Below are 16,618 nucleotides of genomic sequence, written 5' to 3'. Positions count from 1 at the left end.
TGAGGGTAGCCCGGAGCAGAGGATGTGCACCAGGCCAGCCTCGCCCAAGTAACCCAGGCGAGATCGATAGGTTGATTGGGTTCAGCTGTTCTGTGCCCACTGGTCTCTGCCTGGGGCCCATCAAAAGAGATGACTGCTCACACTGTCTGCTCAACTGCAACACGGCCCCCGAAAAACCACAAAGGGACCGATGGGAGGCGGGAGGCGGCACAGGAGTATGTGAAGGTGTCAGAGTTTTTTCAGATATGAAGTGAAGGCTGGGTGAAAAGTAAGGCCACAAAACAGACTGCAGCTTTAAGGACAACAGACGTTAAACCAGGGGTGGGCAATCTCAGTCCACGAGGGCCGGTGTCCCTGCAGGTTTTAGATGTGTCCTCGAACCAACACAGCTGATTTAAATGGCTAAATTAGCTCCTCAACATGTCCTGAAGTTCTCCAGAGGCCTGGTAACGAACTAATCATGTGATTCAGGTGTGTTGACCCAAGGTGAGATCTAAAACCTGCAGGGACACCGGCCCTCATGGACTGAGATTGCCCACCCCTGCGTTAAACGGAAGGAAAATAAAATTATTTTGAATGGGAATTTGAATCATACACCTAGTATTCTGTTAATGAAGACCTCTAAAAATGGATGAGATTGAGAGGTTAAACTACTTTACAAGCTAATGGTAAATAATTTCTTGCATCTGTGCTGTAAGTTGGACATTTTACAGGCAATCTTGTATTCTGATGAAATCTGTCAATTACCCTTACCAGCAATAGCTACAACCTTATATCCTCTGGCGCTCTGCGACCACAAACTACAACTACAGAGCTATTTCATGCTGCTTCCATGTAATTATCTGGCCATTTAGAAAAGCTGAAAGTCATTTAATCGAGGGCCTTAAATCGCACCCTTAGGCAGTAATAATAGCAAGTAGCTACTAAATACTTGCTATTATTATTGCAGAAGTGCTTTTCACACAGTCAAGCGTGGCTACATTCAGTGCTCTACTCAAATAAGGCTCAAAAGTTGAGTGTGGAACAAAGGTTATCATAGTTAGCTAAAACTAACCTAAAGAAGAAAACTAGGTGTTCAAAACCTAAACCTTAAAATAAATAAAGACTACATTCCTGAGAAACATGAACAAACAATACTGGTAAAACCAGCTTTCTTAGTAACGCTAATGCTAGCTAGCTACCCAGTTAACAATGTCCTCTCTCTCTTTTTGGTGTCATGGCAACCCCTTTGGGAATAAATAGTGTAGAGTGCTGGCAAGTCGTGTAAATTCTGCACAGGTGGCTGTTCAGCTGTATAAAAGACAGATATAGCCCTTGTGATGTTGTCCACCATTTTCTGGACTCAATTCATATTTTAAAACCTAGCATTTTGTCTGCAGCAATGATGGTTATTTGGAGCCATGAGTTACCACATTCGGATGAGAAATTGGATTTCTAACTTATCAGCTAAGCCCACTAAAGTCGGTCAGCAAGCTGAATCCATACACTGTAAGGATGGGATGCTCAACTATATGGAGAATAGCACTGCACCATAAATCTGAAATCCTAATCTTTCCATTCTGGTGCTTTCCATCCAATTGTCATGAAAGTTTTGGGGTTGTTACTTTAAAAAGAGGCCATACATACAATCTCTTAGTATTTACATATGAACAGAAAACCAACAACACAATGCAAAGCTGAAAACCAACTCAAAAAGACTTCAAAGAGATTCTATTCTAGAAAACATGGGGGTAGAAATTCAGGCTACAATACGATATCTCCACTCACTAAAGTTGTAGACCGGGGGTGGGGGAACTCCAGGCCTCAAGGACCGGTGTCCTGCAGGTTTAAGATGTGTCCTTGATCCAACACCGCTGATTTAAATGGCTAAATGACCTCCTCAACATGTCTTGAAGTTCTCCAGAGGCCTGGTAATGAACTAATCATTTGATTCAGGTGTATTGACCCAGAGTGATAACTAAAACCAGCCCTTGAGGCCTGGAGTTCCCCACCCCTGTTGTAGACTATTCCACCATTTTCCTCCTCTCTCAGCATGAAGTGAAAGAAAAATGTGACGACTTTCCAATCAATTGTCAGCACGCACACACTCCTCCTCTGGGTTCTGGCTTCACTATATATAAAGAGAGAAACCTTATTAGTCAGCTCACCATCACCTGTCCCTCCAGCCTCCTTGGCACTGCCCTCTTGAGCTCACTGCCCCACTCCTACCCTGCAGCTGAGTCCGGGACCACACCTCTGCCACAAATTGTTATTGTGGGGAAAACTAAACTATTTTTTGCAAACGTACTTTTTAATACTGCAAAGTTGTGTACTTTAGTTAATCATGGAATTAACTTGCTTTTGGAGCCAGGCTCAAACAGCTATAGGTTCTGCATTTTTAGTCACTTCAAGGTTGTGACTAAAAATGGTGTAAATACTCGTGTGCTATCTTCTTTTCCAATAAAGCTTAATGCCACTCACATCTGTCGATTAAATCTAAGCTAAGAGACAGTTAACTAGGAAATGGGGAAAACAATTTCTTTGAGATATAGATAGCAAACGATTTCTTTGTCAGGTACAATGACATCCTAGAGTCTTCATGTTACTCAGAGCACAATGTGATATTTTTATAATTGGGTTTATAGTCTTTATAGTAAGTTAAGCAGCTCATCTACCTCCATATTTCATCTGAAATACAGAGTGAACAAGAAGAAAAGTCAAGCAATTCCATTAAATAAGACCTTCTAACATTAAGTTTCAAATGCCCTACACGGCCTTCATGGTCCGCTCTCTGAAGTCAGCTTCAAGATTCCTCATTCACCCAAGGATTTAATTTGACTCCCCACTCATGAAAATGTATTTTACACAAAAAGCCCTATGACTATCAAATTTGGTAATCCAATTTTGAAGTCTAGTGGCTTGACATTCTCAGTTTCTCTGGCTTGTTATATGAGAAATAGTTTTTGTTAAACACAGCACTTATATATTGAGTAACAGCCAGTTTAAATGGAAAACCTCAATATTTCTTGAAAAATTCATCTGGCCATGACAACTAGTCATTCCCAGAAGTGTTTATTACGGAGAGAGTGACGCACTTTAAACTGTGGATAATCAATACAGCCCCTATGACCTTGACAAGAAACCAACAAACATCGCTTCTTAAAGTTGCCCTCCTTTACAGAGAGAATCCCACAGAGCTTATATCCTGCAGTCTAAAAATTAATCGAACCACCCGTCACTGACGCCACTAAATAAACTCTGTTATTCTACATGAGTTACATCTATCATTATGTCCATCTGCAATGTTATTAATGAACAAACACACTAAGAGATAATAATAAAAAAAAATATCTATTAAAATTCACCCATCTGTGCCCAATTTAAGGACTTTTGTTTTTGTTTTCATTTAGCTCGGGAAAATCATAAATCCTGTTTTCATGTCCTAAAATGATTTACAATAGAGAAATGTCCAACTCCTTAAAAGTCTTTTCATTTGTACCCCGAAGACCTTATTGGGCCTTCTGAACCATAAGCGACTGCATCGGTGCATCAACGCCTGTAGCTCTGCTGAAGTCCAGCCCAGGTTGCTTTGATAGTAGCTTCAGCTCATCTGTAATTTTTGGGAAAAGATTGTTTTTTGAGGGTTCCTATCAGTTGGTTTGCCAGTGAAGCACAGTAATAACATGAGCAGCAAACCATGTGGTAGTAGTTTTGGCAAAGGAAGTGGAAATCAATATCTCCATACAGCTTATTGGAAGATGGAAACATTACTTGGCAGATTTTGCGTTGGCTTTGGACACAATGAAACACAGTAGGCCAACCACCAAGAACACCAGCAGATGACACAGTACCCCAGATCATGACAGGTTGTAGAAACTTCATAGTGGACGTCAAAAATCTTGGATTATGTGCCTCTCAGCTCTTCTGTCAGGTTCTTGGGCCTTGGCTTCAAAATTAAATCCAAAATTTACCTTCTTCGGAAAAGAGGACTGCCAACTAAGTACGAGTCCAGTTCTTTTTTCCTTTAGCCCAGATAAGATGCCGATATTGTCGCCGGTACATGAGTGGCTTGGCATTAGCAACGCAACAGCTGGAGCTCCTTTCCAGAAGACCTTACAAGACTGTCCGTGTTGGTGCTTGATGCACTGAAACCATCCTCAGTCCCTCTATGGAAAGCTCCCAAGTTCTCAACAATCTCCTCAAGACTACAGTCATCCCTGTTACTTGTACACATTTCCTTTCCAGTCAACTTTTCATTAATATACTTCAGTAGAGAACTCTGAACAGCCAGCCTTTCAGCAATGACCTCCTATGGCGATCCTCCTTGTGCAGGGTGTTAATTATCATGATCTGGACACCTGTTGAATCAGCAGTCTTTCCCATGATGATGGTTGTTAGTACTTAACTAGACTGAGAGATGCACTGTATTTACACTGTGTGAAAAGTAATTTACTCCAACTTGAAATAAAATGAAATTCTAATAATCTGAGATACTGGATTTCTTATTTTCATGACTCACAAAGCCATATTTATCAAAAATAAAACATAAAAGACTTGAATTTTTGCACATTAGATGTAATAAATATTTGAACATCTATCCTTTTCAATTAAACTATGAAAAAGGAAATTTTTAAAGATTTTCTTGTCTTTTGTGGTTTTTTATTTTTTAGATGAAGTAGTAGAAGTGTGCGCAAGCCACAGGCTATTTGAGTTCCACTCTGGAGCTGTGTGTGAGCACACATGCTGAAAACATGAAGTGGCCTTCAGTGGACACTGTAATCATTCCTCCCATTGGAAACACAAAAAGACCTTCTCAACAACATTACACTGAAAGTGATGGCAGACAAAATCCACAGTTAAAAAGAAATAAGGCGCAGATACAACACCGAAGCCCGGCAGTTTTCACAGACAGGTGCAAACAGTAACATGGCAGAAATGGACAGAGGAACGGTGATATTAGAAGTGACTAGAGAAATATAACCACCATTTTAAGGGTCATTTTCCAAATTAAGAACGCTTACCCCTAGTGATTTCTAGCAATGATTTCTTAATGGCTTTAGAGAGAGCTTTTTTATTTTTACGCTATCCACCTCAAGATCGCCTTCTGTTCACTTGATACAATGGAGATGAAAGGAATCAGTGGGCAACAGATTACATTTGAAAAACTTTACAGTAATGAGTCCTTCAAAAGCCCAAAGACCAGGCCGCCGAGAGCTTTCATTACCAAATACTTTCTGTCCAAGGTAGAAAAATCGTGAAACTGTCCAAAGACCTCAATACACATCAGACAAACAAAAAAACAAAGCAGACAAACATGGATTTTCTCCAATATGCCCTTGAGCTAGGCATTTATCTGCAGCTTTACTGTAGCACAAGTGTTTTCTGATCATGAGCCCGAAGTTTTTCTCTCTCCCCAAAGTTGAACGTCTTTGCCTGCCGACGTCTCCTCTCCTCTGTGCCTCATTGTCATTCCCTCTACTCTTAAAAGTTTGCTATTGTATCCAACACAACGGACCGTCCACTTAACGGCAGCGAAAACAATAGAAAAGCCAAAGTGAGTCTCCACAGCTTAAAGTGATTAGATGAATTTCTCACTAATCCCCACCTTGAGCAGGTAGGAGAACGCTCCCAGGGCTACCAATCGATTTGATACACACTCTCACACACAGATACACACACACTCTAACCTTTTCTAAAATCATCTCATCAAAACTATTCGGGGGACTTGAGCTCATTTCACTATTGTGTTCGGGTTTTTTTGGTCCTTACAAAATGGCAATTACATCCAGCGTATTAACGAAGGTGCCAAACGATGGGACCATTAAGGGAGCTGACACAAACAGATCGATCGGATATACAACAGACACGTGGAGGAATGAGAGCAAAAATAAAAATCTTTACGCGAGGCAACGGGCAACGCAAAAAAAAAAAGAAAGAAAGAAAAAAGGAAGGGCTGAAAAGAGGAAACGGTGCAAAAGCACACGCAAACAAACGAGCCGTGCTTTGTCCAGGCAGCTGTGACGGTTGTATTCTAAATGGGCCATTACAGCACAAACAAGCAGCGCGCTCATTGATCGCAGGCCCACAGGACTCGAGTCACCTGAAAGGCTTTGTGCCCTACAGAGGCAGAGATACCTGCACAAAGCTCCCAGGGGAGACTTCATAAAAAAGCACGGTGATCGTGTACGCCCCGCTATGATCAATATGTTTATAGGTTGTAAGAGGCGGATGCGGTGAGTTACAAGATGCTCCGTCACAGAGATTTGACAGGAGTGCTGCTAAATGCGGTAAAAGCAAACTTATGAAGAGTTTCTCTTTTGTCTCATTAGAGCTCAGGCTTAACTTTGTGACACGGCTGCTCATTAGTTACACCCCAAAGGAAAACATCTATGGTAATACAAAGGGTAAAAAGCGCATACATTTGTATTAAATGACTGACAATGAAAATGAGTTTGGTTCAATGGCTTTGACTGAGCTCCTATTTAAGAAACTTTTTTTGTTGTTTGTTCAGATATGTAACCACTGAGGTCACGTTCACATCTGCGGTTCTGCTCAGCTGGTCCAGAAATGAAATATTAAATTTGCTGTCTCGTTATTCAGATCTGCCACAAACAAACCACGAGAAGTAAAAATGGAGCCTTGCAGACCGACAGGTAACTCGCTGATTGGGTGGGCTTAATGATGAAATCCTGCATCATCGTTGCAGGGCAAAAAGTTGTGCAAGTTGTTTTGTCCGGGTTGCATAACAGAGCAATTTGTTTCAGTCTCAATTTGTCTGCCATGAATTAACTGTTTGGTCCGCAAAATATCCAACGATGACAAAAAATGTCCATCAATGTTTCCTTGAAGGCGAGGTAAAGTTTGCAAATTGCTTCTCTTGTCTGTTGAAAGACTGAACATATTCAACATCTACTACAGAAGGCCAAGATGATACTGAATTATATATTTCATCGAGTCCTTGCAGATTCATTTGTTTATGAAAAAACTGATCATTTCAGCTCTAAATGTTTCAGCTTTTTTCAGAATTGTGCACATTTACCTACAGAGAGCACAAAAAGTAACGACTAATGTTTAGTATTATTAGTCGGAAGAAGCATTGCTTCTGTTATACCTTATACCTGTGTAACAGGCAAATCATGCTATGATTTTTATTATTATTTTTATCTCTCAAAGAACAAAGTCAATGATCACTTACCAGCGGACAACCCCTTCGCTATTACAGTAATGTCCACAGGTTCTTGGATGATGGCACTGTTTTAGGTGACTGCAGCAGATGGTTTTAAATCAAACAGTCATTTAAGTTATTAAAATCCAACTTTCAGCTTTAATTCAAGGGGTTTAACCAGGTATCGTTACAGTCATTTTTATACATTTGGAGAGCCTAACCAGCAACAGTATGATGGCCAGGTGAGGACTGTTTTATCAAAAATTAAGTACAGAACTTTCTACCAGGAAAACAGCAAAAACTTTAGCAGTGGCCAAAATTAACAGTCTGCAACAATCTTCACAAGAATAAATGCACCGACCAGCTGACCCCGACAACTAAAGTAGATGATTACATGATTGTTTCTCAGTCTGGAAAATTCCTTCACAACATCTAATCAAGTCAAAAACACTCTCGAGGAGGTAGGTATATCATCATCAAGGTCTACAATTAAGAGATGCCTTCATGAGTGGAAATAGAGAGGGCTTACAGCAAGGTGCAAACCACTGGTTACATTTAAGAACAAGGAGGACGGATTAGAGACTGCCAGAAAACATCTACACAGGTCTCTAGTGTTTAATGACCATGTGACTGCTGGTAGAAGCAGCAGGATGAACTGTGACATGTACAGGGCTATACTGCCCTCTCAGATTCAGACAAATGCTACAAAACTGACTGGATAATGAACCAAACCATATTGCAGGAGTCTCACCAGGCAATTGGATGTTTTTCAATGCCTAAGTCAGTCATCTGATCTCAACCCAAGAGGGCAGCTCATCAGTTATTAAATACAAAACTGAATGCAGAGACTCACAAACAAGCAGCAACTGAAGGTGACTGCAGCAGAGGCCTGATCTAACCAGAACCTACAGGGACAAGAGAGTAACTGTAGAGCCAGATCACTCGCATACCACAGTTACTTGGTTATATCTGCACATAAGCACCTTATAAGTATATTTATTGCCTCTTTGTGTGTGCACACAGTGTACATATATATTGAAACAAAACTGCTGAACACAATGAGCTTAGAATAGCTAATTAACATCATGATGTTATAATTAAGTGAACAGCTGAAACTTGCATACGTTGAAATGTGCGCACTAAATGAAATACCTGTCTTTGAGGTTGATGAACTGCAGTTGTTTTCTTTATGCACCACTGCTGATATATGTGGGGGGTTTTTCCTCCCCTCAATTTTCAGCAGTTTTCTTGCCTGTGGCATCTACACCGCTATATGAAGATGAAGCATCGTTGTGTTTTCACAATTTTTGTCATTGACTTGGTACTTAAGCCAAGACTGCAAATGCATCTAATAAGTCAAGGATTTAGCCATGAACTTGCTGAGACCTGACAGAAGAGGCATCTTCAATCACTGCAATATAGCAGAGATGCAGTTAATGTGTGGCTGTTATTGTGTAGTTTGACTCCATTTTTTCAGAGGCTCTGCTAAAACAGTGTTTTTAATCATTTCCACTAACAAAAGAACACTTCTCATCCAGCTCCCTTCATCAGCACATTTGACTGTATCAGCTTAATTGAACTCTTGTTTTTAACAGATAAGGAGCAAGGGATAGTTTTTTGCACATTTCACAAAAATGAAGGGAGGAAATGAAGTGAGGTGTTAGGCAGGTAGCACGTACAAAAAGAACAAAAACAGAAAGAAATCAACTTCTTCCAAACAGCTACATCTCATTAATATACACTCCCAAAAATACAAGATACTGGTGAATAAATTCTCCACCTCTCCTCTGCTACAAGAAAGAAAGAGGCCACTGTGATGGGACTATGTGAATATTATTTGACTGAAAGTTCCCTAAACTCTTATCATACTGTGTGACTGTTAATACCCTCAATATATGAGAGCAGCTTAACTAAAACCCCTGCCCTCACCCTTTACTGTAGCTGTAAAGTGGGATGGTTTGTGAGATAGGACTTCTGAGATTAGAATAAAGTGTAACAAGAGACTTATTGTATGGACATTTCCTAAACTGTGTGGCTAGAATTAGAAGATGATCCTGCAGGATTTGTTTGTAAGAGGACTGGAAATCATGGCTTGACATCCCACAGCCTCCTACGGTAAGATTTAAACAAATGTGGAGGTGTACAATGTCAACCTGGCTAAAAGAGAGTCTGTATCGAAGGCGAGGCGCCATCGTTTCCAACATTCGTCTTTGAGAAGATGAAAAAGAAATAAGAAGCAGAGTATGTGTTAAAGTAAGAGCTGAAAGATCAAACGGATAGAGTGCACTCTTCTCTCACACACATAAAAAGACAAATCAAATATCACGTGCAGCCGAGCATGAATAGCTTTGTTGGTGGAAAAAGCGTGCAGAAACATAGGTGCCGCTGCATGCCAAGCTACATGCCGTACACATGCTGGTGACGCAGCCATGCACAAACACAAATGAAGAGTAGACATACCAGAAGTTTTTGAAGGGCGTGTTGATTTCAAAGCCCCTGCGGTCCACGTCTCTGATGTTGGCAGCGGTCAGTTCCACTTCAGCGACAGCCAGCCCCGCTTTGTAATCCTGAAAATACAAACACAAAGATAGAAAAAATTATAACTATTTAACAGATTGTTCACATTTTCCCAGCAAAAAATATGAAAAGGAACTGTTTATCCTCTTCTTACATTACAGGATTGACTGTTTAACTGACTGTTAAATATGGAGCTAAAGCCACAAGATCGTTAGCCTAGCTTAGCATTAAGGCTAAAACCGAAGAGAAACAACTGGACACAAACACTTATTTCTACATTTTTCATTATTCTTTTCACCTGCATCTTTGCAACAAAACAAACAAGCATGGCCAAACTATTCATAACTCAGAATACACAAAACATAACTCTCTCTTTTAAATTTTTAACAGAGAGGCTAGCTAAGCTAAGCTAATATTACATGACATTTGCGCTAACATCATGTTTGGAAAGTACACAATTAAATACTTTGAATCTTCTCAGCTTAGTCTTGACAAGGATGCAAATAAGTAATTTAATAAATTAAAATTCTGTACTTTGAATTGCTTTTTTAAATTTTTATTCTAGCTCATTAAACAAGCTAATAATCTCAGGGTTCTCCTACAAAGAGCAAGAAGTTTGGGGCTTTTCTGTGTGGGTTTTACATGTTCAACCCATGTCTGTGGAGTCTCTCCAGGTACTCCAGCTTCCTCCCACAGTCCAAAGACTTACATTTGGTTAGGTTAACTGGTGATTATAAATTCGCCATATATATGAATGTGAGCATGAATTGTTGTCCGTTTCTATCTGTTATCCCTGCGACAGCCGGTTCAGGGTGTACCCAGTTTCTTGGACCTTGTCTCTTAGCCCTCCATGGATCTCAACTGGATAAGTGGAAGAGGGTGGATGCATGAGTAGATGGATGGATGGATGACCATTATAAATGCTGGTATTGAAAGACTGGAAAGTAGCTAATATCGGCCTGTTGCCAAATCGGTCGGACTCTACTAATGTTGTGCTTATTTGCCTCTTAAAGGCCCCTTATATCCATAAAACAATCTTCTTAGTAAATAAATAAGCATCAAAATTGATTGTGAAGTGTTGGCCTAACATGGCATTCTGAACTGTACTGAAACAAACTCCGAAAGTTTTTTTTCCTCACTAAAAGAGTGTTACTTTCCTGTACATCTTTATTTCTCCCACTTTTAAAGCACAGACATATGCTTCAAATTGAAAATGAATACAGAAAATATTAAAAACAATGTTCCCTAAGGGGCCCTGCAAATATTTGGCTTCAACCAATGGGCAGTATTTCAAGCCCCTTCTGGTCAAATTACAGACCCTGCTTAATAAGGTGGGATCAACAGGTCAGCTCATTAAAGTCGCAACCTGTTACTCAAATGAGGCTTGAATGTCAACGCTGAGGAAGAAGCACAGTCACAGCTGTATATATAGTATATACATAAACACACACACACAGGAACTGGATATAATGTTAGACTTGTAAGAGGGACCTGCTGAACTGTCATTGGCTTTCTTCCTCTCCTCACCAATGACGCACAAACTGACTCTGTATGTGATGTGCGTGTTTGTGTGTTGCAGAGATACACAGGGATAAGTGTGTATGTGTGTGAGACACATAGAAAGCAATAGAAAACAGAAAGAGATAGGGAGAGTATACCTGCGCATAACAGCAAAGCTCTGTTAAAGCCAAAAGTTTCATCTCGGGAATCCAAACCAACCCAAGCTTTCAGCTTCAATGTTTTCTGAGGCACATTTCAGAAAATAGGGGTTATGTGCAGAGGCACAGTTTTCACAAGTTCCACTGTAACTCTGCATGCCCCTCCCTTCTCCCACTTCACCCTCAACACTCACAGCAGTTTAGACCATTTTCTATAGCCTAGAGCTCCGAGCCAGAAAGAGACGGAAAAACAGACGGGGAGACGGAAGAAGCGCACCCACTCCCACACATGTAAGCAAAACATCAAAACAGAGCCGAAGACAGAGGGGTTCCAACTTTACAGTAAAGAAAAATACACACTCGAAAGCATCCCTGATGCACTGAGACAAAGCCAAAAAAACGTGACTCAAAAAGATGAGGGTGACAAAGAGCGCGAGAACACAGAGGAAGGGAGAGACCGGGGAGAACGTGCATGTGAAGGGAGGTCGTGATAATCCTCAGTGAGAGTGGGTGAGACGGGCGAGGGGTCAGCTGAGCAGTTGACAGAGAAAGTGTGTGTGTGTGTGTGTGTGTGTGTGTGTGTGTGTGTGTGTGTGTGTGTATAAAAAGCCAGAATAAAACACCATCTACACCAATACTCCAACAGCGAATTACAAATACTGCTTAAGTGAGGAGCACTAAACGCTGCCACGCTGTGCCAGCTATAAATCATGTGTGTTTTCTGCGCTAACTTCACCAGCGAAAACAATTTGCACTAATTACGCCAAACAAAGGAGGAAGTGAATCGACGCCATCGACGCTGATTAGGCGCGTTTTTGGAAACGCACGAACTAGCGGTGAGAAGACGTGCGCACACACACACGTGCGTGTGTTTGTGTGTGTGAAGGAGAAGAGCGCTGCCATATCTCTTGCTAAATAATTAGCAACCACCTTCTCAGAGCAGCCAGATTTTGCAGATTGCAATCCAAGATGGAAGTTTACTTAAATATTTTTTCATGCTGCAGCATTTCCAGCCTGATCTTTTTGCTATTGTGTGGGCTGGATCAATTGAGGCTAATGTTGTCAAAATCTTCATTTGGCCGTCGTTAGCCCCAATTAGACTACTTCAAACAAATTTAGAGGACTGTAGTGAAAAGCGCGACCAATTATTCTCCCGTCCCACAGTTCCGCGCAACAATACCGAGAGAGGACAACGAGGCAGCGTCATGCAGAGATCCCGTGAAGCGTTAGGAGTAATTAAGACACTCTGATCTCACAAGAGGATGACATAAGCGACGGAGAGAAAGAGAGAGATAATGTGAGAGTGAGGCTCGTACGGCCAGGTCCTAATTGAGCTGAAACTTTTGACGCGAGGGCCTCGGGGGCAGCGGAAACTTGCCTCTCTCTCCTATCAATTACAGCCGCGTACAGTTGTTGCTCTTTTAAGTTCAGCGCGTTCAGAGGTTTGAAGACGCATGACGCTGTAATGAGAGCGCGGGGGTCATGGAGTAGTTGCCGTCCATTCAGATCAGCAGAGGAGCTCGATGTGGCGTTGTAAAAGAAAACACACGAACAGCCCCGCAGAAGGACAAACGAGTTACGTGGAAGAAAAAAAAATGACAGCAGAAGAATGTCTGCATGTGTACGCGTGCATGCAGGCATGAGTGTTCACGCCTGTCTGAATGCATGTGCTGAGAGGGCAAAGCAGTCACCTATATCTAATGACCCTCATCTCACTCAGGCAGCCAATTAGAGAGTTGGGTGTTAGCGGCCGTCCAGCCCTCACCACTCGTTACCTACCCAATATGTGCTGCAGCCTCCTGCCCTCTCCAATTAATTCACCAAGGATGGAGGGATGGAGAGAAGAAGCAAAGGCATTAGAGGTAAAAAAAAATAACCCTTTTTACAACTGCTGAGGGGTAGGAGGCATTAATGGCGCTTATAGGAGGAGAGAGCGGGGAAAAGGCCCTAAGGCGAATGTTCTCACGCATGCGTATGACTTACTACCTGTGGTCCATATGCAAAGCATCTCAGGGAGGTGAAACTAATTTTTTATTTTAAAAAAGTACAAAAATCAGCTCATATCAACAAAATCTCCAGAGCTGTTACAAGGCGTGAAGGACAAAGAGTCTCGCTCGCACTTAACCTCGTGAATTCTGCGCAAAGGCCGTTTGGAATATTCCAGCCGTGCGTCCAATTATTTCTCTCAGAGCTTTCCGAGTCAGTCGCTTCTCAGCACCGAGCCGCTCTGAAAGAAACCCAGACAAATAGAGGCAGGCCTTCACGTCCATCTCCAATTCCATGACCACTCAACCACTTAAAGCTGCTCTAAAAGCATGCAGGGTAACACCGTCTCACACGGGGGTAGGCGAGTTTAAAAGAGCACACATGGAGACAAAAGACTACTTGATCATTTTAAACATCGGGCGGCGAGGCAGCGAAGGGCGGCGACAGGGAGGAGAACACGGAAGTCACATGAACGCATGAAGACAGAGTTCAATTTCTTCAATTCTCAAAATTGGTTGAGGCCGTGTTTCAACCAACAACTAATAAAAGTCACACTTTTGGTCATTTGGTTAAAAAGTTTTCACAAAGCTTGACTGTGGATCCTGCAGGTAGCTGTAAAGACTTTTAAGACTCTCACAGCTCTTCCATCGTGAGATTGTCTGGAAAAAATAAAGATCATAGGGTTGTGTAACTAATAACACATGACTCCAATGAGTGTCAGTCCACCCGGACTTTAGCATGCACAGACCTCAATCAGGGGGACTTTGATTATTCTGAGACTTTTATTCTAGCTCCAGTAGAAGGTCAGATTCATTTGGTTTATTTCCCCCATCAGCCTCAGCTGCTCTTTGTTCTAATTAACAAATGCTAGCATGCAAACACACAATTAATACCACTTTCAGACAGCTACGAGAAGCATCGCAAGTCATCTCGGTGCAACCTTCATTTGACTACAGCTGACAGCGTCTGCCCACAGAACTGACAACACACGACGGTGTCACAAACACACGAGACAGTCATGAATCTTTATTTGTGTGCACCTGAGATCAGATGAGCGTGCGCGCAGCAATGACTAAGAACAGCAACGTGGGCACTGCAGCGGGTGTGAACTTACTGCATGATGGTGTTTGATTACAATAAAGTTAAAATTACTGAAAGTGCAACCCCACCGTGAGCTTTTGTCTAGTCACAATTTGTGGTCACATTCAGTTTTAGCTTCACATGCTGTCTGGTCCATTTGCTCGACTCACGAGGTTACTGAAAATAGTGTGACGGCAGCGCTGGCTTTAAGGCTGTCTATACGTGATAGACAACAACTGTAAACAGAGACATAAAACCTCTGGCAGCGAAACGCTTTTATATTCGGCCTCTATATAAAACTTCAAATGCAAAAAAAATAAAATAAAATAACAATTTGGGCTGTTTAAAAAGTGGATAAAAGAACGCAAATCCTGTGAAGCCAGATTTAATCACAGCGGAGAAAACAGAACATATCAGATGCTAAAAATGAGAGATTTTGTAATTTTAAGAACAAAAATAAAAGTCGTTTCAAATTTGATGTCAGATTAAAAAAACAAAACAAAACAAAAACATTTTGTCACTAATTAGGTCAACTGGCAAGAGGTCTGTAATGCTTCTTTTCCACTAGCGCCTTACTCCAGGGGTGTCCAACTCCAGGCCTCAAGGACCGGTGTCCTGCAGGTTTTAGATGTGTCCTTGATCCATCACAGCTGATTTAAATGGCTAAATCACATCCTCAACATGTCTTGAAGTTCTCCAGAGGCCTGGTAATGAACTAATCATTTGATTCAGGTGTGTTGACCCAGAGTGTTATCTAAAACTTGCAGGACACCGGCCCTTGAGGCCTGGAGTTGGCCACTTCTGGCCTACTCGGCTCAGCTGGACTCGATTCTTAGGGATTTCCATTAGGTGGTAGTCCCCAGTACCAAGTACCTTTTATAGTACCTATTTGGCAAAAGTTCCTAAGCGAGCTGAGTCAATGGCTACACGATGAGGTGCAGACGTTTTAGTGACAGATCAACCAGCTGGTATACAATCGCCTTAATGCCCTCCATTGTTGTGTGAAGTCGTGATACTCGAGGTCGCCTTGCTATAACAATCCCACCCACATTAAAACGCCTGAAACCGAATAAAGTCGAGTCGAGTCGCCCAGGTGCTAGTGAAAGAGACCTAACGTGACTGGGTATAAAAAGAGCACCTTAGACAGGCAGAGTTTCTCAGAAGTAAAGACAGGCAGAGGTTCAACAATCTGCAAAAATCTCTTTTCAGTTTCAGAATGATGATGTGCAGACTGGTTATCTCTCATCATCCACAGTACATAATATGAAAAGAGTCAGAGAATCTGCAGAAATCTCTGTGCAAGTAACATGGTAACATGTAGAAAGGCACCATCAGTGCTGAAAGGTATATGCAGGTTTCAGACTAACATATGGTCGCGTCAACACGTCTTTTTCAGGGAGAGCCTCGAATATTTTTTTCCCCCTCGCTAGTCTGATGATTACCATTTGTTCTGTTTGTTGTGTCTTTGAATACATAACCAGTAACCAGCTCACCAAAGCTCGTTTTAGTCTTATTATGTTAATAACCAATCAAATTAGTACTGTCAACAAAGTGGTCTGTACTGATGAACCCAGTGAGATTCATTACACCACAGTGCAATTACCTTCTGACCATTTTTAGCATCTTCAAAGTTTTAGTTTTTCTGCAACTAAGCGGCCTTTGGTGCTCTCACTGCTACATTTCAGCAGGCAGCCGAGACAGGAAAGTACCACTGAACAGGATAGTATTTAGCAGCTAAAAGGAACAGTATTTAATTTGTAATTAGTCAAACGTTTTCCATTGCAATCAACTTAATATGCAAGCGTTGTAATCACGGCTTCCAAGTATGAAAAGAGAAAGAAAGGCAGGTGTAAACTGCTCTTGTTACACAGCAAAAGATTTGAATTTGTTATCTTTCAGCTAAATCAGGTATGAGGACAAAAAAAACGAAGAGCCTTGATCTCAAATTCAGTCGCGGCATCAGTTCTACAAAACGGCCTCCAAGTCTCTGGATGATGTTAAGTCTCACAGAGAAGATCTTGCGAAGAGCAGAGAATTTAATTAAAGCAAAGATTAATTAAATTTTCAGTGGCAATCTCATTGTGTACTCTTTTCCCCCCCCTCTCCCTCCACCAGGAAAGGCTCTACTGCATGTTGAAAGTTTTCATTTGAGCTAAGATTTAACTTGGAACTGGGAGGAATTCTAAATTATACACAAGATGACAGCGAGAAATATGATCATTCAACCATCAAT

General features: G+C 41.5%; 1 protein-coding gene across 4 annotated transcripts in view; it reads right to left on the bottom strand.

Moving 5' to 3' along the window:
* zmp:0000000660 (arf-GAP with Rho-GAP domain, ANK repeat and PH domain-containing protein 2) overlaps positions 1-16,618 on the bottom strand; it is a 161,897-nt gene that overhangs the window by 95,731 nt on the left and 49,548 nt on the right. For all 4 annotated transcript variants that reach the window (XM_039609635.1, XM_039609634.1, XM_031749355.2 and 1 more), the window contains exon 10: positions 9,605-9,711. In XM_039609635.1, the coding sequence (XP_039465569.1) occupies positions 9,605-9,711 (107 nt within the window). The remainder of the gene's footprint in view (positions 1-9,604; positions 9,712-16,618) is intronic.

This window comes from Oreochromis aureus, linkage group 3 (assembly GCF_013358895.1).
Source record: "Oreochromis aureus strain Israel breed Guangdong linkage group 3, ZZ_aureus, whole genome shotgun sequence".
NCBI lineage: Eukaryota > Metazoa > Chordata > Actinopteri > Cichliformes > Cichlidae > Oreochromis > Oreochromis aureus.
Note: the sequence above shows the minus strand (reverse complement) of the source record. Positions and strands in the feature narration are given on the sequence as shown.